Consider the following 17,427-nt stretch of genomic DNA (forward strand, 5'->3'; position numbering starts at 1 on the left):
TTAAACATGTCACTGTTAACTATTTTGGTTGGTTGGTATTCTGCCAGATAATAAATTATGGATCCCTCTTGCTTGCTGTTCACCCACTTTCTAAAACTTGGTCCTAATGATCTATGTCATTACTTGGCTTGATATGCGATAAGAGAAGTGGGCCCATTGTTTTTTTTAAACTTTAAAAATGAGGTATGCATGCTTGTTCTCAGCCTAACAAGATCTATTAATGGCTTTCTCAGTGATGATTCTAAGTAATACATTTTCAGTTTTGCATGGAAGTGTTTTTTCTGAACATTTCTTCATGTGTTTTTGAACTACTTAGACATATGGACAATAATGTAAGTGATAGAAAGAACATACACACAATAGATCCTGCAGATACTGGAAATTCAGAGTAACGCACTCAAAATGCTGGAGGAACTCATCAGGTCAGGCAGCATCTATGGAGCAGAATAAGTGGTTGAGGTTTTGGGCTGAGGCCCTTTCTCTGTCAAAAAATTGACTGTTTCTTCCTCCCCATGGATGCTGCCTGACCTGAGTTCCTCCAGCATATTATGTGTGATAGGAATAACAGTTTAGCTGACCAGTTGGAAATATTGTTCAAGAAATTACAATGTTTCTTTTAATTTACTGTCCCTCAATATTCAACAATAAAACTATTTAAATATTTATTTTTCTCCCCCGTTAGGTATGTGAAAATTTTCCAAAGTGTGGATCTTTCCAGCAATTTTTATTTTAGGTAAGCCTTTGCTTTTATTTGTCATTTTCATAATTACATTAATATTGTATGTTGTTTACCTTTCCCTATCCTTTGTATTTCAATTGAATAAAATTGGGCTACAGGAGATTCAGAGGAGCTATAACATAGAGAAATCTGTTTGCAATCATTTAGGGTTTGGAATACTTGGTACAATCTTGGGCCTCTTAAAGAAGATTCTGAATTATTTATCACGTGTACATCGAAACATAAATTGAAATGTATCATTTCTGCTGACAACCAACACACCCAAAGATGAGCTGGAGGCAGCCTGCAAGTGTTGCCACACATTCTGTTGCCAACATAGCATGCCCACAACGTTGGGCAGAACAACATAGAACAAAACAAAAAAGAATATATGAAGACAAGTCCCATTCCACCCTCCCTCCCACCCCACCCATGTACATGTACATGTTGTATACCCATTAACCCCAATGGACCTATGGATTCACAGATAATGGGCCCACAACTTCCCAGTAGACTTGCAGTGATTTGCAGACTCAGGGCTTCGGCCATCGGGCCTCAACTTCCTGATGGCCTTTGAGCTTCAGTCTGGACCTCTGATTGACCTCAGGCTTCGATCTGAATCTCTGATTGACCTTTGGGCGTTGATCTTGGGTATCAACCCAGGACTTGCAGATGATGACGAATGAGGACCCAGACTCTTGACCCTCAAATGCTGGTCTCGCTGATGACAGTTTCCTAAAAGCTAGATCTTGAATTACAGTCTTGCCAATAATGGAACCCTAACCATCCTTACCTATCGACTGGCCCGACATCCAACCTTGCCCCTATCACTTAGAGCAGATACCTGTTCTCCATTTATCCCACATCCCTGTCCTTAAACTCTACCTGACCCCTAACTCCCCTCTCTGTCCCCAAAACTATCCCTACAAACTTAACAGTCTATATTTACAGTCAATGTAAGAAGGTTCACTGGGTTGATTCCTGGGGTGAAAATATTGCTCTATGAGGAACAATTGAGCAGGTTGTGCCTACAATATTTACAATAAGATAATTTATTTTTCTTGCTGTAAGATTCAGAAGAAACATTTCTCCTCTGGGAATCTCGAACTTGGACACACAGTTTCAGAATAAGAGCTTTAAGATATATAAGGAAGAATCTTCTGAATTCTGTCTCTGGAGGCAAACATTTGGCTTCCTAAAATGCGATAAATATGAATGAGTATTTTCACTTGGTGGTTTTATTTTTCCAGCACATTTCAGGGCTGACTTCTCTCCCCAAGGTCTTATCTCTGTCCTAACATATGCAGCGTACTATTTACCCATTTGCTGCTGTACTTTCTGACATGGTCGCTCTTTTTAAACTCCTGAATTTTCATATTTGTTTTCAAATTGCTTTTCTTTCCCAATTGTTGAACTGCTGCTGCATAATGATCTTACAAAATGCACTAACTCCTTTCATTCTTGACACCCTATGGAAAATATTTTCTTTTAAAGATCATGTATAAAATCTACATTTTTAACACAGTTTTTGCCATCTGAAACAAAATCTTGAAAGTATTCAACTGGAGAATAAAAGCAGTAAGTAATTTTTTGTTAAGAGACTTTTTATCAAATGGTATTGTAAGGGTGAATTGTGACTCAGAAAGGAAACTTTGCACGATATTCCTATGTGATGCACCATTTTGATAAACAGGCCAAACCAGGGGATGGATAGTTGCTGAGTTAGGGATACACCAGTCCTAGCATGTGAAGTCAGATCCGGCAGACGGGTCAGATGGAGATCTACAGTGAGGTCCAACAACCAGGAAGGCAGTTCTGCAATGCTCTGTGAAAAACAAAGGGCATAATGAGGCACAGAAGAAATCATGGTTGTCCACTGTAACCAAGGAAGACCCCAGTTGTGACGACTATTAGTAACACTGAACCCGAACTTCTGAGGTCAAGAGTGTAACTGCAACCGTGCGACGGCTTTTCCACTTTAAAAACTCTCCCACACAGGATTTCTATCATTGCCAAATACGATGGTCAACCACTTGTTGTTTTGGTAGTGGTCTAATTTGTTCTATATTTCATTTAAATACATAATTTGTTACTCAGTTAAATAGTAGTTTGTCTTTTTTATACCTTTTTAACTGTTTCCATGAAAATTTGACTAATTGTGGCAGCTGCTTAATTGGGCCAAAATGTACTGCTCCCAATGTAGGTCAGTTAACCAGAATACACTGTATTTAAAAATATAAAATTGAATAAGTAGTGCAAAAAGAGAGCAAAAATAGTGAGGTATTGTTCATAGATTAGTCCATTGTCCATTCAGAAATCTGATGGCAGATGGGAAGACGCTATTTCTAAAATGTGGATTTTGTGTCTTTAGGCTCCTTTACCTCCTCCTTGATGATAATAATAAGAAAGAAGTGTGTCCTGAGTGATGGGGATTCATAATGATGGATGCTGCCTTTTTGAGGCATCATCTTTTGCAGATGTCTTCGATGTTGGGGAGGCTAGTGCTCATGATGGAGCAGGTTGAGTTTGCAAACCACTGTAGCTTTTTCCAATCCTGTGAAGTGGCCCCTCCACACTAGACGGTGATGCAACCAGTTAGAATGCTCTCCACGGTACATCTGTAAAAATTTGCTAGTGTTTTGGGGAAATACTAAATCTCCTCAAACTCCTAATGAAATATAACTGCTGATGTGCTATCTTCATAATTGCATCAATATCTTGTGCTCAGGATAGATCTTCGGAGATTTTGACATGCTGGCCCCTCAATGAGGACTGTGTATGTTCTCTCAACTTCCACTTCCTGAAGTCCACAATCAGTTCTTTCAGTCTTACTGATGTTGCAACATCATTCCACCAGCTGATCTATCGCAATCTTCTACAACCCCTAGTGATCAGCATAGATTCTACTGACAACTGTTGCATCATCGGCAAATTTATTGATGGCATTTAAGCTGTGCCTAGTCACAGAGTCATGTGTATAGAGAGAGAGCAGTGGACTAAGCACACATTATTGAAGCGTGCTTGATTGTCAGCAAGGAGGAGGCATTATTTCTGATCCATGCTGACTATAGTCTCCCAATGAGGAGGTCAAGGATCCAGTTGCATAGGGAGGTACAGAGGCCCAGGTTTTGAAGTTTGTTGATTGGTACTGAGGGACTGGTGGTCTTGAATGCTGAGTTGTAATCAATAAATAGCACCCTGATGTACCCTGTTATCCAGTTGGTCCGAGGCTGGGTAAAAATCCAATGAGATTGCATCTGTTGTAGACTTACTATGGCAGTAGGTAAAATGCAGTGGTTCCAGACCCTTGCTTAGGCAGGAGTTAATTCTTGCCATGACCAGCCTCTCAAAGCACTTCATTGCAGTAGATGTGATTGTAACTGGGTAACAGTCACTGAAGCAGCTCAACTTGCTTTTCTTGGGCACTGGTATGATTCATCCCCTTTTGAATCAGGTGGAAACCTCCAATTGCAGCAGTGAGGGATTGAAGGTATCTGTGAACCCTCATGCCAGTCGGTTGGCACAGATTTTCATTGCCCTACCAGTTATACTATCAGGGGCTGAAATCTTGCAAGCATTCACTCTTTTGAAAGATGTTCCAACATCGGCATCTGAGACAGAGATCGCATAGTCGCCAGATGTTGCAGGGATTCACACACACAGGTGTGGTTTTATTCTCCCTTTCAAAGTGCATTAATGCCATTGAGCTCATCTGGGAGTGAAGCAGCATAGACATTCATGATGTTAGGTTTCCCTTGTAGGAAGTAATGGCCTGCAAACCCTGCCAGATCTGACATGCATCCGATTCCACCTCAACTTCAATTGGAATTGTTTTTTTGCTCTTATAGTAGCCTTCTGTAGGTCTTACCTGGACATCTTGTAGAATTCTGAATCAGCAGACTTGAACACCACAGATCTAGCCTTCATCAAACTGTGAATCTCCTGGTTCATCCACGTCCTCTGGTTTGGGTATGTCCAGTGTGTTCACAAAGGTACACAATAATCCACACGTCTTTATAAAGTTGGTTACAACTGTTGCATATTCATTCAGAGGAATTATAGAGTCCTTGAGTACTACTGCACAGAAGCAGGCACTTTGGCCCATCTAGTCTATGCTCAACTGTTATTCTCCCCAGACCCATTGACCTGAATCTAAACAATAGCTGTCCATACCCCTGCCATCTATGTGATTATCCAAATTTCTTTTAAGTGTTGAATCCGCATCCACCCCTTCTACTGGCAGCTCATTCCACACTCTCACCACCCACTAAATGAAGAAATTCCCCTTCATTTTCCCCTTAAACATTTCACCTTTCACTCTTAACTTATGACTTCTAGTTCTAGTGTCACTTAACCTCAGTGGAAAAAGCCTGCTTACATTTACTTATAATTTTATAGTATACCTCCACCAAATCTCTGCTCCAATAACTTGTGTACTATGGACGTCAAGCCTCACCAGCCAGTAATTTCCCGGCTAATTCTTAGAGCCTTTCTTAAACAGCATAAGCCAACCTCCAGTTTCCAGCACCTCAGCCGTGACAAAGGACATTTTAAATACCTCTGCTAGGGCTTGCAGTTTCTGTAGTAGCTTTCACAAGGTCCATGGGAACTTGTCAGGTCCTAGGGATTTATCCACCTTAATTTGCATCAAGACAGAAAGCAGCAGCTCCTCTGCAATCTGTAAACAGTCCATGCTTTCACTGTTATTTTGCTTCACTTATATAGACTGTATAAATACAAATACAAAAAAAAATCTCTTCTGGCTGCAAGCATAGATGCTGTTCTTCAAGAGGACAAATCTTTACCCTTGATACCCCTTTGCTTTTAATATATCTGTATAAACCCATGGGAATTCTCCTTCACCTTGTCTGCTAGAGCAACCTTATGCCTTCTTTTAGTTCTCCTGATTTCCCGCTCAAGTGTTCTTTTGCATTTTTTATACTCATCAGGTACCCCATTTACTCCTTGCTGTCTATACTGCTACGCATCTCCTTCTTCTTAACCACGGTCTAAATATCTCTCAGAAACTAAATCTGTTAGCCTTGCCTTTTATTCAACATTCAAACTGCATTCTAAAAATTTCACTTTTATAGGACTCCCTCTTATCAAACACACCTTTGCCAGAATGCAACCTGTCCCAAACCACATTTACTAGATCCTTTCTGATACCATCAAAATTGACTTCTCCAATTTAGAATCACAATGCAAGTACCATACCTATCCTTCTCCATAATTATCTTAAAACTAATAGAATTATGACCACTAGATCCAAAGTGATTCCCTTCACACACTTCTGTCACCAGTATTGCACTCCCTCCACTTGATATGTCTATATATTGATTAAGGAAACACTGTACATATTTAACAAAATATCCCATCCAGCCCTTTCACAGTATGGGAATCAAAATCAATATGTGGAAAGTTAAAATTACCTAGTATCACAACCTTGTGTTTCTTGCAACAGTCTGTGATCTCTCTACAAATTTGCTCCTCTAAATTCTGCTGACTATTGGGTGGTCTATAATATAATTCTGTTAACATTGTCATTCCTTTCTTATTTCTCAGTTCCACCCGTTTAGCCTCAGTAAGCGAGCTGTCCGGTCTGTCCTGCTTAGTTGTACAGTGACAATTTCCCTGACTAGTAATGCCACCCTTCCCTTTATTCCATCAATTTCTATCATGTTTAAAGCAATGGAACCCCGGAATATTGAGCTACCAGTCCTGCCCCTCCTGCAACTAAGTCTCACTAAGGCTACAATGTCATAATTCCTTGAGCTGATTCATAGTCTAAGCTCATTTGTCTCACCTACAATATTCCTAGCATTGAAATAGATATACCTCAGATTGCTATTCCCACCGTACTCAACCTTTTGATTCCTGTATCTGTATGTAGGCTTAACAACATCTTTCCCCGTAACCACTCCACTGGTTGTCATGCCACTGTGGTTTCCATCCACTTGCAACTCTAGTTTAAACCTCCTCCTCCCCCCCCCCCCCCACCCCCTGTCTAGAGCTCTGGGGGTGAGCCATATCTCCGTGAAGTAAAGTACACAGTGTTTCCTGATGTCCCTCTGGTGCTTCCGTCTTGCTCTGAGCTCTGCGATTTTATTTTCCAGAAACTGTACATTAGCCAGCAGCATGGTAGGGAGTAAGGGTGTCAGGGACGTGTGTCACATTGGCATCAAGGATCAATTGTCATATGATCTTTTAACCTAAATTTTAATGAGATTTGGGGATGGCCTTGGGACTCATGATGATAATGCTATTCAACATTAAGGGTAAATAGTAGGACTCTCATGTTGGAGTTGGTCATTGTGTGATGCTTTCTTCTGCAAGTTCAGCGTGTTGTTTTTCAGCCTATGCCCGAATGTTGTTTAAATCTTGCTGCATGCAGGCAAGACTGTGATTATTCTCTAAACTGCTGCAAATAGAATCCAATATTACATTGGTATCAGTAAATCTAATTTTCAGTGCAAATGTTAATGATGAATCAGCTGAAGATGACTGGGACTAAAAGAATACTGTGCTGAGAATTCCTGATGCAATATTATGATTGATTGAGGGGTGGGAGCCATCTTCTATTATTCCACATATGACTGAATTTAGCTGATTAATCTATGTTCATACCTAGGTTGTAATGGTGTCTGGCCACAATAGTGCTCACCACAGCACTAAATAAAGAAACAGTCCATCTTGTTGGATATCCATCCATTAGAAGGCTGAAAGAAATGGGCTGTTTTGTTTCATTTTAGAATAAGTTGCATTCTGTTTGGTTGAATTAAATGTCTAAGGGAAGCGTTGATAATAATACTGCTCTCTCTTTTCTTTAGTTATAGCTATGATTTGACTCATTCTCTTCAATTCAATCTGACGGTATTGAAAATGCCCAGTGAAAGGTTAAAAAGTGAAACACTTGGGCACGGTTGTCGAGACAGCTTTGATATCTTTGAGGATGAGGGTGTTACTACACACGATGGAAGTGGTAAATATTAAACATTGTGATAAATGTAGGGAGTTTATTGAAGGGTAGTTTAATAATGGGTAGATACGTATGTTGTCTAGCTCAGATTTCTTTGGAGTTCTCTTTTTAATATTGTGGAGTAAATTCATTGTTCACTGTTCCTGTGATTCCCACAGTTATTTTGACACTGTTTCCTCCCTCCTATTTCTTGTAAAGATTCCATTCCACTTTCCCAGTTTTTGCATCACTGTTATACTTGTTTTCATGATTTCACTTTAAAATCAATTTATTTTTGATATATGTCTCTTCCCCCCCCCCCCTTACCTTTCAGCATTCTGAGAGGATTATGCTTATACAAATCTGTGATTTACTCTTCTATCTCCATGAACTATTCCACTTCTATTGGTACTTTCCTATGCATTTGCAAGAGATTTAACTTGTTCTTTTGGCTCTTTCTTTCCCACAGACCCAAGTATGTTTTTAGTGAAGCAGTGATTCAGTTGCATTTCCAGTTTAGTGAACTTGTGATCTGGTGTACATTGGAGAAAGCAAATGTAGATTGGGTGACTGCTTTGCTGAATGTTTCAGTCCAGTCCTTAAGTTGTTAGTCACTATAATTCTCCATCCCACTTCTCCAAATGCAGATTGGATAACTGGTTTGCAGAACATTTCAGTTCAGTCCTCAAGTTATCATTATAAGTTTCCATTCCACTTCCATTTGGACTTCTGTCTTTGGCTACTTGCCCAATGTAGGCTTAAAGGACAAAACTTCATCTTCCCCCAGGTCATCACAGCTTTCAGGACTCTGTTGAACTCAACAATTTCAGACAGCCAGTCTTTCTGTTTTGTGTCAAAATTGGCTTGTTCTGATGTTGCTTGTTGCTGTTTCTGGTACAATGTACAAAAATTAAATATTAAATTCTCCCCCAATATTGAAGTTGGATAACACAGAGTATTCCATGTTATTTTAAAACAGGGGTTCCTATGGTATTGGTCCATTGATGAAAAAGGCTTTGGAACCCCTGCTTTAGAATATTTTTGTTAGGTTGAGCTAATTGTAATTATTATGGAAATGTTTCTTTCTATTTTTGTTCAACAAAAAAGTATTCAATAATCTTGAAGACAAAAGAGGTTCAGATGCTTCATCCCGTAACAAAAAACAACAACACTGGAACAACTCAGCAAGCCAAGCAGCATCTATGGAGGCAAAAAGTGTAAATTGATGTTTTGTATTGAGACCTTGCATCAAGGCTGAAGGAGAAGTAATGATTGGCAGTACATAACAGTATAAGGGAGGGGAAGAACAGAGGATAATAGAGAGATAGATGGGGAGGGGATAATGGACAGATAGAACCTGGTAGGGAAGAAGGAAAATTATTCTTGCCCACTATTCGTAGTAATCCTATAGACAAAACCTTGAAAATGGGGAAGGAGCAATCAGAATGCCTTTGGTGCTTGTAATCCATTCATTGGGAGCATAGATGTCAAATTGTTATAGAAACATGCAAATAACATCAGAATCCCCCCAAAGTAAAAAGCTGCAGCTGCTAGTTCCACTGTTGATATGCCAGAATACCATTGACTAATATTACTGGTTTTTAACATGCTAATTATAAAATACTTACTATTTTCAGTACCAAGTCATTATGGCATTCGGAATGAACCTTACCTCAAATATACTTGGAATGGTTATATGTTGGAAAAAATCAAAGCTGCCGTCCATCATAATTGGTTGTTGTATATTATTCATGGATTCTGTGGCCAATCAAGTATCCTTTTCATTATATTTTCCATTTTTAAGTGATTTAAATATTTTGGAGAATATCAAATGTTATCTGTTCTGTTGTGATTTTAATGGTAAAATTTTCTTGCAGCTATGATGCACATTTGTTTCTGATATGGATTGAAAATATCCATTTATTTATTTTATTTTTAATTTTACTTGGAGGTACAGCACTGGATAGGTTCCTCCAGCCTTTCCAGCACTTCAAACCATGATACCCCAGCAACTCCAATGACAATCCCCCCCCACCCCAATTTAATCGTAACATAACATTAGAAGTGATGAGTGTCATTGGAACTGCAGTCATTCAGGAAAGTAGCAAGTATGCCAACAAATGACTGGCATGCATTCTAAATGGTAGAAAACTTTGGTGTTAAGAGATGAATGACTCCAAGATACCTTTAAAGTTCAAAATAAAATTTATTATCCAACTACATACATGTAACCACATACAGCCCTGAGATTCTTTTTTCCTGTGGGTATACTCAGCAAATCTATAGAATAGTAACTGTAAATAGGATCAATAAAAGAGCAAGAGCATTAACGACAACAAATTGTTGAAATGCAGCTATAAGTAAATAGCAATAAATAACAAGAGCATGAATGTAACCTGATGTAGCCGCAACATTTATATAGCTGGTCGGTTTGAATTTCTAGGTAGTAGTGACCCCTCAGATGTTGATGATGGCGGCTTTGCTTTGCAACATTGTTGAAGATATGTGATATATGGTTAGTCTCTTTTTAGAGTGATTATTACCTGTCACTGTTATTGCACAAAAATTATTGGCCACTCACCATGTGATGCCTACATGTTGTCTAGGCCTTGGTGCATGCATGCATGCATAGACTGATGTTGAGAAGCTGCAAATGGAATTCAACATAATGTCACAATCAATAAACATTCTCACTTCTGACCTTCTGAAGGAAGGTAATTGAAGACCCTGAAGATAATAGAGTCTAGGACACTGCCTGAAGAACTCTTAACAAGTAATTAAAGATAAATTAATTGCCTTCTGACCTGAACATTGTTTTTATAATTTAAAATAAAACCATATGACTTATCATTGGCTCTTGATAAGGACCAGTGAAATTGAGCAGTGATCTATCATAGTCACACAGCACAGAAACACATCCACTGTGTTCATATCACCTATAGTTTCTATCTAGACTACATCCATTTACCCACAGTAGATCTGCAGCCTTCTTAGTCTTGATGATTTAATTACTAGTCTACTGTATATGCTTATTAAACGTCATTAATATTTTCCTTCACAATGTCTTCAGGCAAGACATTCCAGACTCCAACCTTCAATAAAACTGAGCATGAAGCTATCAGATGGCTGTATATTTAGAAATGCACAACTATCACTGCTTTTTAGGGAAGGTAGCCTTTCATTCTTGGTCTGTCCATCTATTCATTCCAATTTCCCTCATGAAAGGTTGTCATCTGCTTTCTGGAGTGACTAGTAAGCTGATCATTGGTATCAAATAACTACAAAGGTTCACTTGGATTCAAGAAAATAACTCACTGAAATCTCTTTGACAATTAAAGGTTAGCTTTCCATTATCATGTTCATTTAAGGTTAGCTTTTTTATGAAGAAAATAACATAAATCTTTTAACAGACCAAGGAGTGTATTTAATTATTTAGAGATACAGCAAAGGTACGGACTCTTCAGGCTCAACGAGCCCACGCTGCGCAATTACACCCACATAACTAATTAACCTGCTAACCCATACATCTTTGGAACATAGGAGGAAACCAGAGAAAACCCTTGCTGTCACAGGGAGAACGTACAAACTCCCTACAGACAGCGGCTACTGTGCTGCCCATGAATTGATATATCAATTTTCATGTCTATTGAGATCTGTCACATAGGATAAAGTAAGCATACGTTCTTTATTTCTCAGAGCTGAAACAAAAAAAAAGCAGCAATGTCTCCAGAAAAGTGGGGTCTCCCTCCAGTCACTGATGTTTCTCTACTGGGGCTCCACGCCCAACAAACTATTCCCGGATACAGAATGGGGGAGGGAGGGAAAGATTGCTTCATAGCCCTGACAATTTTTTCAGTCTTCCTCATTGCAATGTTATACTTCACCTTCATCATGGATCCTGCAGGCATGGATCTTGCACTCAATATCTCTGAGACGAAGATCCTCTATTAACATATGCCAGGTACACATTGCTTCCTGCCTTTGATAAAGTTCACATCAAGCCACTAACTCACTCATCCTTCCAATGAGTTTGGAGAATTTTGTGGGGACAGTATTTTTCAATATCTTGAAGCACTCACTTTATATAGATTTATCTTGAACAATACTCAGAAGTATTCTTTGTATTCAGCTAGGGTAAACTGGAACAGTAGGAAAATGGAACAAGTCTGTATCAATAAAATGCAGTCAATTACAAGAGCACAAAGCCTGCAGGAGTGAAAATATTTAAATATCTCTTATAACTTCTGATATTCACCCTAGATAGTTACCTATTGACGAGGCTTTATAGAATGACATTTCACAATAGGAAATACTGACTCAGTGATAACTAAAGGAGTAAAACTTTTGATCAAGAAGTTGATACCCTCTGAAAGACCTTTAGTAATGTAGATAACATAAAAAGAAATGGTTTTCCACCTTAACTTCACTCAGAAATGTTAATCTATGGACGACCAGTTTATGTTACTTTGATAGCCAGAAGATCTTGTAAATTTGCTGGGACTCGTTTTCTGAAAAGAGGTGCAAATTATGAAGTAGGTGCACAAAGCTACTAAATGCTTATTTAGAAATATGTTTTCTGTATAAAAGATTATAAATACAAGTGTCAGATTTGAAATCATATTAAGTAGTGTAACTCTGAGTGTACTATAAATCAAAATTTCAGTCTTGAAAATAAGCAATAGCATTAAATTGGTTATATTTTTCACTTTCCTAGGGAGATGTGGCCAATGAAGTAGAGACTGAGCAGATAGTTCATGATGCTTCTGTGATGTCTTTTTCTGCTGGAAGTTATTCTTCTTATGTACAAGTTCGAGGTTCTGTTCCACTCTACTGGTCTCAGGACATTTCAACTATGATGCCCAAGCCACCAATTACATGTACGTGTTGAGAAATTCAGTAAATACCTGAAACAGTTAACCCAAACATTGCAAGGTTTTTGAATTTTCTTAAGTTTTGTCCCTGACACACTGCATTTTTTAGGCAATACATAAAACCTGAATATTGCTTGGTAGAAAACACTGGGATGTTAACTTTCTACACATTGGCAAATTTCTCTGAATACATTTTAACGTGTCTGGTTCAGCAGGAACATCTTAACAGGGATGACTAGTTAAATATATCACAGCGAGGTCTGTAGTTTGCCAACAGATTGTTAGGAACAGCACAAAATGAAGTATAGTTGAAGTTAATGTATCCAGGCAGATGGTGCAAGCTACAACTTGTATTCCTGAACCAATGCGCTAGCTCATTCATCCTTCCAATGAGTATTATAACACAATGCAATAGAAGACCTGAAATAGCTGGAGAGATGGAGGATTCAGAGGTTGTAATCTTTCAAAAATGCTGAGATTCTTGAGAACAGGTTTTGAAAACCAGTCCACTGTTTTTGAAAACCCCTTCTTATAAAGATCAAGAGGTTAAAAAGTAGGTAAATGGGAAAGTTAGCTTAACATCTATTATTGGAAAAGTATTAGAATCATGATCAAGCAGAGTCAATATGGCTTCAATAAGATATATCTGAAAAATTTATTCAAATTTTTTACAAAGCTGGAATAGAGAAAGGGCCATGTAATATAATTGATTACAACACAAGTTAAGAGGTCACGTTGAATGTAATAAATTACGATTGGAGGATTGAAGCAGGGATGAAGCTATTTACAACACATTAATGATTTGTTGGAAGCAAATGTACTGTAGCCACATTTGTAGATGATTACAACAGGTTGAGCAACATAGTTGGGAAGATCGAGGAAATGTCAATTTTTATTTCAAGGGGATTGGGTTTAAAAATGTTAAGGAAGTTTTAATTCAACTGCATACAAGGTACAATATGGTAGGCAGTCATTTAAGGCTGAGATGAGGAAGAATTTCTCAATTCCTTGCCCCAGAAAGTCACGAAGGCTTTAATTATTGAATACATTCAAAGCCGACATAGATTTTTAATCTATAAGAGATGTGGAAAAAGGATAGGAAAAGTAGTTAAGTACAGTTGGATTCTGATACTTTTGATCTAAGGTTCTTTTGGGTCAGGAAAGAAGCACAAAACTTGGTGCTTCACTATTGTTTTATTAAGAGTTGATAGAACAAAGAAAGTGGGAACAGAACAGTACTTAGAGGTCTGCTAGTTGAAGATTAAAATGTTGCTGCTTTATGCTTAGCTATTTTAAACACATAGAGATGAGGAAAATTCCATTAAAATTTGTAGATAAGAATTAACCAATTAGAAAGCCATTATTCAATACTGTAGTTAACCAAGTTAACTGATGAGAAAGCACTTATTCAAGTAATGCAGAATGGAGAAGCTTCCAGACTTTGTACAAACATACTTCGTATACCCAGTAGAGGCATATTAAACTGTTGTATGCATATAACAACTACTTAAAATACAAGCAGGTAATTAGTTGTTAAACTGCAAAGAAAATAACAAACAGTGTAAGAATTAATCTGTAGACTCCGCCTCCCATTCACGGACATGTAAGACATAGTTGCTTCTTGTCCACCTTTAATCTCTCCCTTTTCCGACTTAAACTTTGAAATTTCAACTTTACTCAGTCGAATCTGTACAGCAATAGTTATAATTATGGCTACTTTGAAGAGCACCAAGCAAAATCTGGACCGAACTAACGGAAAGTCTAAAAAAGCTGACGAGTTCTCAGAAGAACCCTCTTGGGTTAAGAGATTAGAGTCTTGAATCAGCAGTATCGGCACTGAAATAACTAAAAGAGAAATTTGAAGAAAAAATTGACTCTTTGAGCCTCGATCTTAAAGAAGTTAGTCGAAATGCAGCTGACCTTTCTTCTCGTTTGGATAAGGCTCAACAACGAATTGTGGATCTGGAAGCTCGATCGTGTCGAAATAATATTCGAATTGTTGGATTAAAAGAGAAATCAGAATCTGCTGACACACTGGACTATTTAGTTAAAATGTTTCAGTCTTTATTTCCGGAGGTTTGTTCGCAACTCCCGGAGATTGAATCGGCTCACAGAACCGGTGCTTTAAAATTTTTGGATGAAGGTAAAAACAGGCATATTGTTGTGCGTTTTCTCCGTTTTAGAGATAAAGACCGCATTATTGAGCTTGCAAGAAAACAAAGGTTATTTCAATTTCAAAATTCAGAAGTTCGCTTTTTTGAAGATTTTCCACACGAAATTGTTAAGAAACGTGCTGCATTCGCTTCTTCTATGAGACTAGCGTTATCAAAAAAAGCTTTTTCCATCGTTCCAATACCCAGCCAAATTAAGGCTTTTTGTTAAAAATTCTGGAGCTCGTATTTTTGATATTCCAGCCGAAGCACTGCATTTTATTAACTCTTTGTCTGACGAGTTCGATGACGAGTCTGAAGCCTGAAGTTTGAATGATCTACAACAGTTTGATTGTCTCATGGCGTAAAGTGATGAAATTGGAAGATTTGATGGTTATAGAAAGTCTTTACCTTAACATGTATTTTTATCTCTGAAAAAGACTGGTTTGGATGGTTTTAACCTCAGAAGATATAGCAGGAGAACTGTTGAAAGACTGTAGATAATTCTGAACCATCTAGAATTTTTTTTTCTGCAGCATTTAAATGAACCAACTTTTTTTGGTTCTGTATGCTTTTGTAAACATCTTTTAAGTAATTATTTGGATTTCCTTATGTTTTAAAGATAGATTGGACAATTTAAAGATGGCAATTGTTTTTCTTTTGTGCAAATATTTCAAGAATTGTTTTGGATGTGTTTTTCTTCCCTTATCTAATATTATGAAGGTTACTCTCAAATTGAAGGTTGTTTTGTTTTACAAGAAAAACACTTTCCTTCCAAGTTAATTATATTGAGATATATGTCGACTGTAATGAGATTTATGTTCGGTAGAGGGAGACAGAGATTACTTTTTTTTCATTTTTTTTATTACTTAGGTAGGCAGAGTTTGTATCTGCATCTATGCTTTTCTTGAGGCTTGCATCGATTGACATCGACTTGTTTCTGGGCTTTGTAGTTTGGGTTTTTTTTTCTTTTTTTATCCCCATTATGGAATCCTGGCACATACGTTAATTATTTTTATTGTTCATCTCTGCCATTTTCGACCACCTTATCCTGACATGCGTCTAACTATTTTTAGATGCAAAGTTTCATGATGATATCTAAGCAGTTAAATGTTTTAACTTGGAATGTTCGCGGTTGGAATCATCCTATTAGACATAAGAAAACATTTAAAGTTATAAACCGATTCCAGCCTGATATAATCTTTGCTCAAGAGACACATATCAGGTTACGTGATAAAAATTGATTTTTTAAATTTTGGAAGAGTCCTCAGTTTCATGCAAACTCTCAGAGTAAAACTAGAGGTGTCTCTTTTTATTGATTCCAATATTCCTTTTAATCAGGAGGATATTATAGCTGATATTAATGGTAGATTTTTGATTGTTAAATGAATAATTTGTAATAAGAAAATGGTTTTGGTTAATATTTATGGTCCAAATGTTGATGATCCCTCATTTTTTAAAGCTGTTTTTCTTCTATTACCTGATTTAAATGAATATATGTTATTAATGGGTGGTGATTTTAATACTTGTTTAAATCCTTCAATGGATAAGTCATCATCCAAACATCAACTCCCTAATCGTTCTGCATCACTTATTAATTCCTTTTTAATTGATTATGGTTTAATTGAGGTCTGGAGGCATATGCACCCTCGTGATAGAGAATACTCTTTTTTCTCACATGTTCATAATAAATATTCGAGAATCGACTATTTTATAGTCGACCATCGACTTTTATTTAATGTTCAGAAATGTGAGTATGATGCGATTGCTATCTCTGATCATGCTCCTTTAAACTTAGCATTTGAATTGAATGATGTTGTTTCTACCAGACCATTTTGGCGTTTTCCAGAACATTTATTACAAAGTCCAGAATTTGTTGAGTTTATTGAAACTCAGATAAAAGAGTTTTTTCTCTTTAATAATACAGGAAACATCTCAAAGTTAGTAATTTGGGATACATTAAAAGCTTATTTACGTGGTCAAATTATATCGCATATAGCTAAATTGAAGAAACAAACGAGAATGGAATTAGATAAAATATCTAAGCAAATTAAAGAATTAGATAACATCAATGCAATCTCTCCAAATGTTGTTTCATTTAAAAGAAGAGTAGAATTACAATCACAGTATAATTTATTACTAACATATCCTATTGAATGATATTTGCTTAAATTGAAAAGTCAATTTTATATTTTTGGGAATAAAAATAATATGCTCTTAGCTTCCCAATTAAGAGCAGCTAGAGCTAAAAGCCAAATTTTAAAGATTCGTAAAAATAATGGAGATATAGTCAGTAACCATGAGGATATTAATAATACTTTTCAAGATTTTTATTCTGATCTTTATAGATCTTAATTTCCTGCAGATTCCTCCAAAATGAAGGCTTTTTTACATAAGATTAAATTTCCACAAATTTCTGTTGAAGATCAACAGATGCTTGATGCTCTAATTACCGAGCAAGAAATTCAGAAAGTTATTTTATCAATGCAATCATGTAAAGCTCCTGGACTTGATGGTTATTCGGCGGGATTTTACAAAAAATTTGAAAGATTACTTTCTCTGTATCTTTTGGAAATATTTCAAGAATCCTTTGAGAAGGGTAATTTACCTTTTTCTTTTTATGAAGCATCTATTTCCTTAATTCTTAAAAAAGATAAAGATCCTGTTGAATGCTCATCATATAGACCTATTTCGCTATTAAATGTGGATGCAAACATTCTTTCTAAAATA

At 37.1% G+C, this 17,427-nt stretch overlaps 1 protein-coding gene across 2 annotated transcripts in view; it reads left to right on the forward strand.

The window, feature by feature from the left end:
- The window catches only part of fig4a (FIG4 phosphoinositide 5-phosphatase a), a 109,991-nt gene that overhangs the window by 32,415 nt on the left and 60,149 nt on the right, over positions 1-17,427 (forward strand). For both annotated transcript variants that reach the window (XM_073055894.1, XM_073055893.1), the window contains 5 exons: positions 683-733; positions 7,549-7,700; positions 9,314-9,448; positions 12,108-12,208; positions 12,391-12,553. In XM_073055894.1, the coding sequence (XP_072911995.1) occupies positions 683-733; positions 7,549-7,700; positions 9,314-9,448; positions 12,108-12,208; positions 12,391-12,553 (602 nt within the window). The remainder of the gene's footprint in view (positions 1-682; positions 734-7,548; positions 7,701-9,313; positions 9,449-12,107; positions 12,209-12,390; positions 12,554-17,427) is intronic.

This window comes from Hemitrygon akajei, chromosome 9, assembly GCF_048418815.1.
Source record: "Hemitrygon akajei chromosome 9, sHemAka1.3, whole genome shotgun sequence".
In the NCBI taxonomy this organism is placed as follows: Eukaryota; Metazoa; Chordata; class Chondrichthyes; order Myliobatiformes; family Dasyatidae; genus Hemitrygon; species Hemitrygon akajei.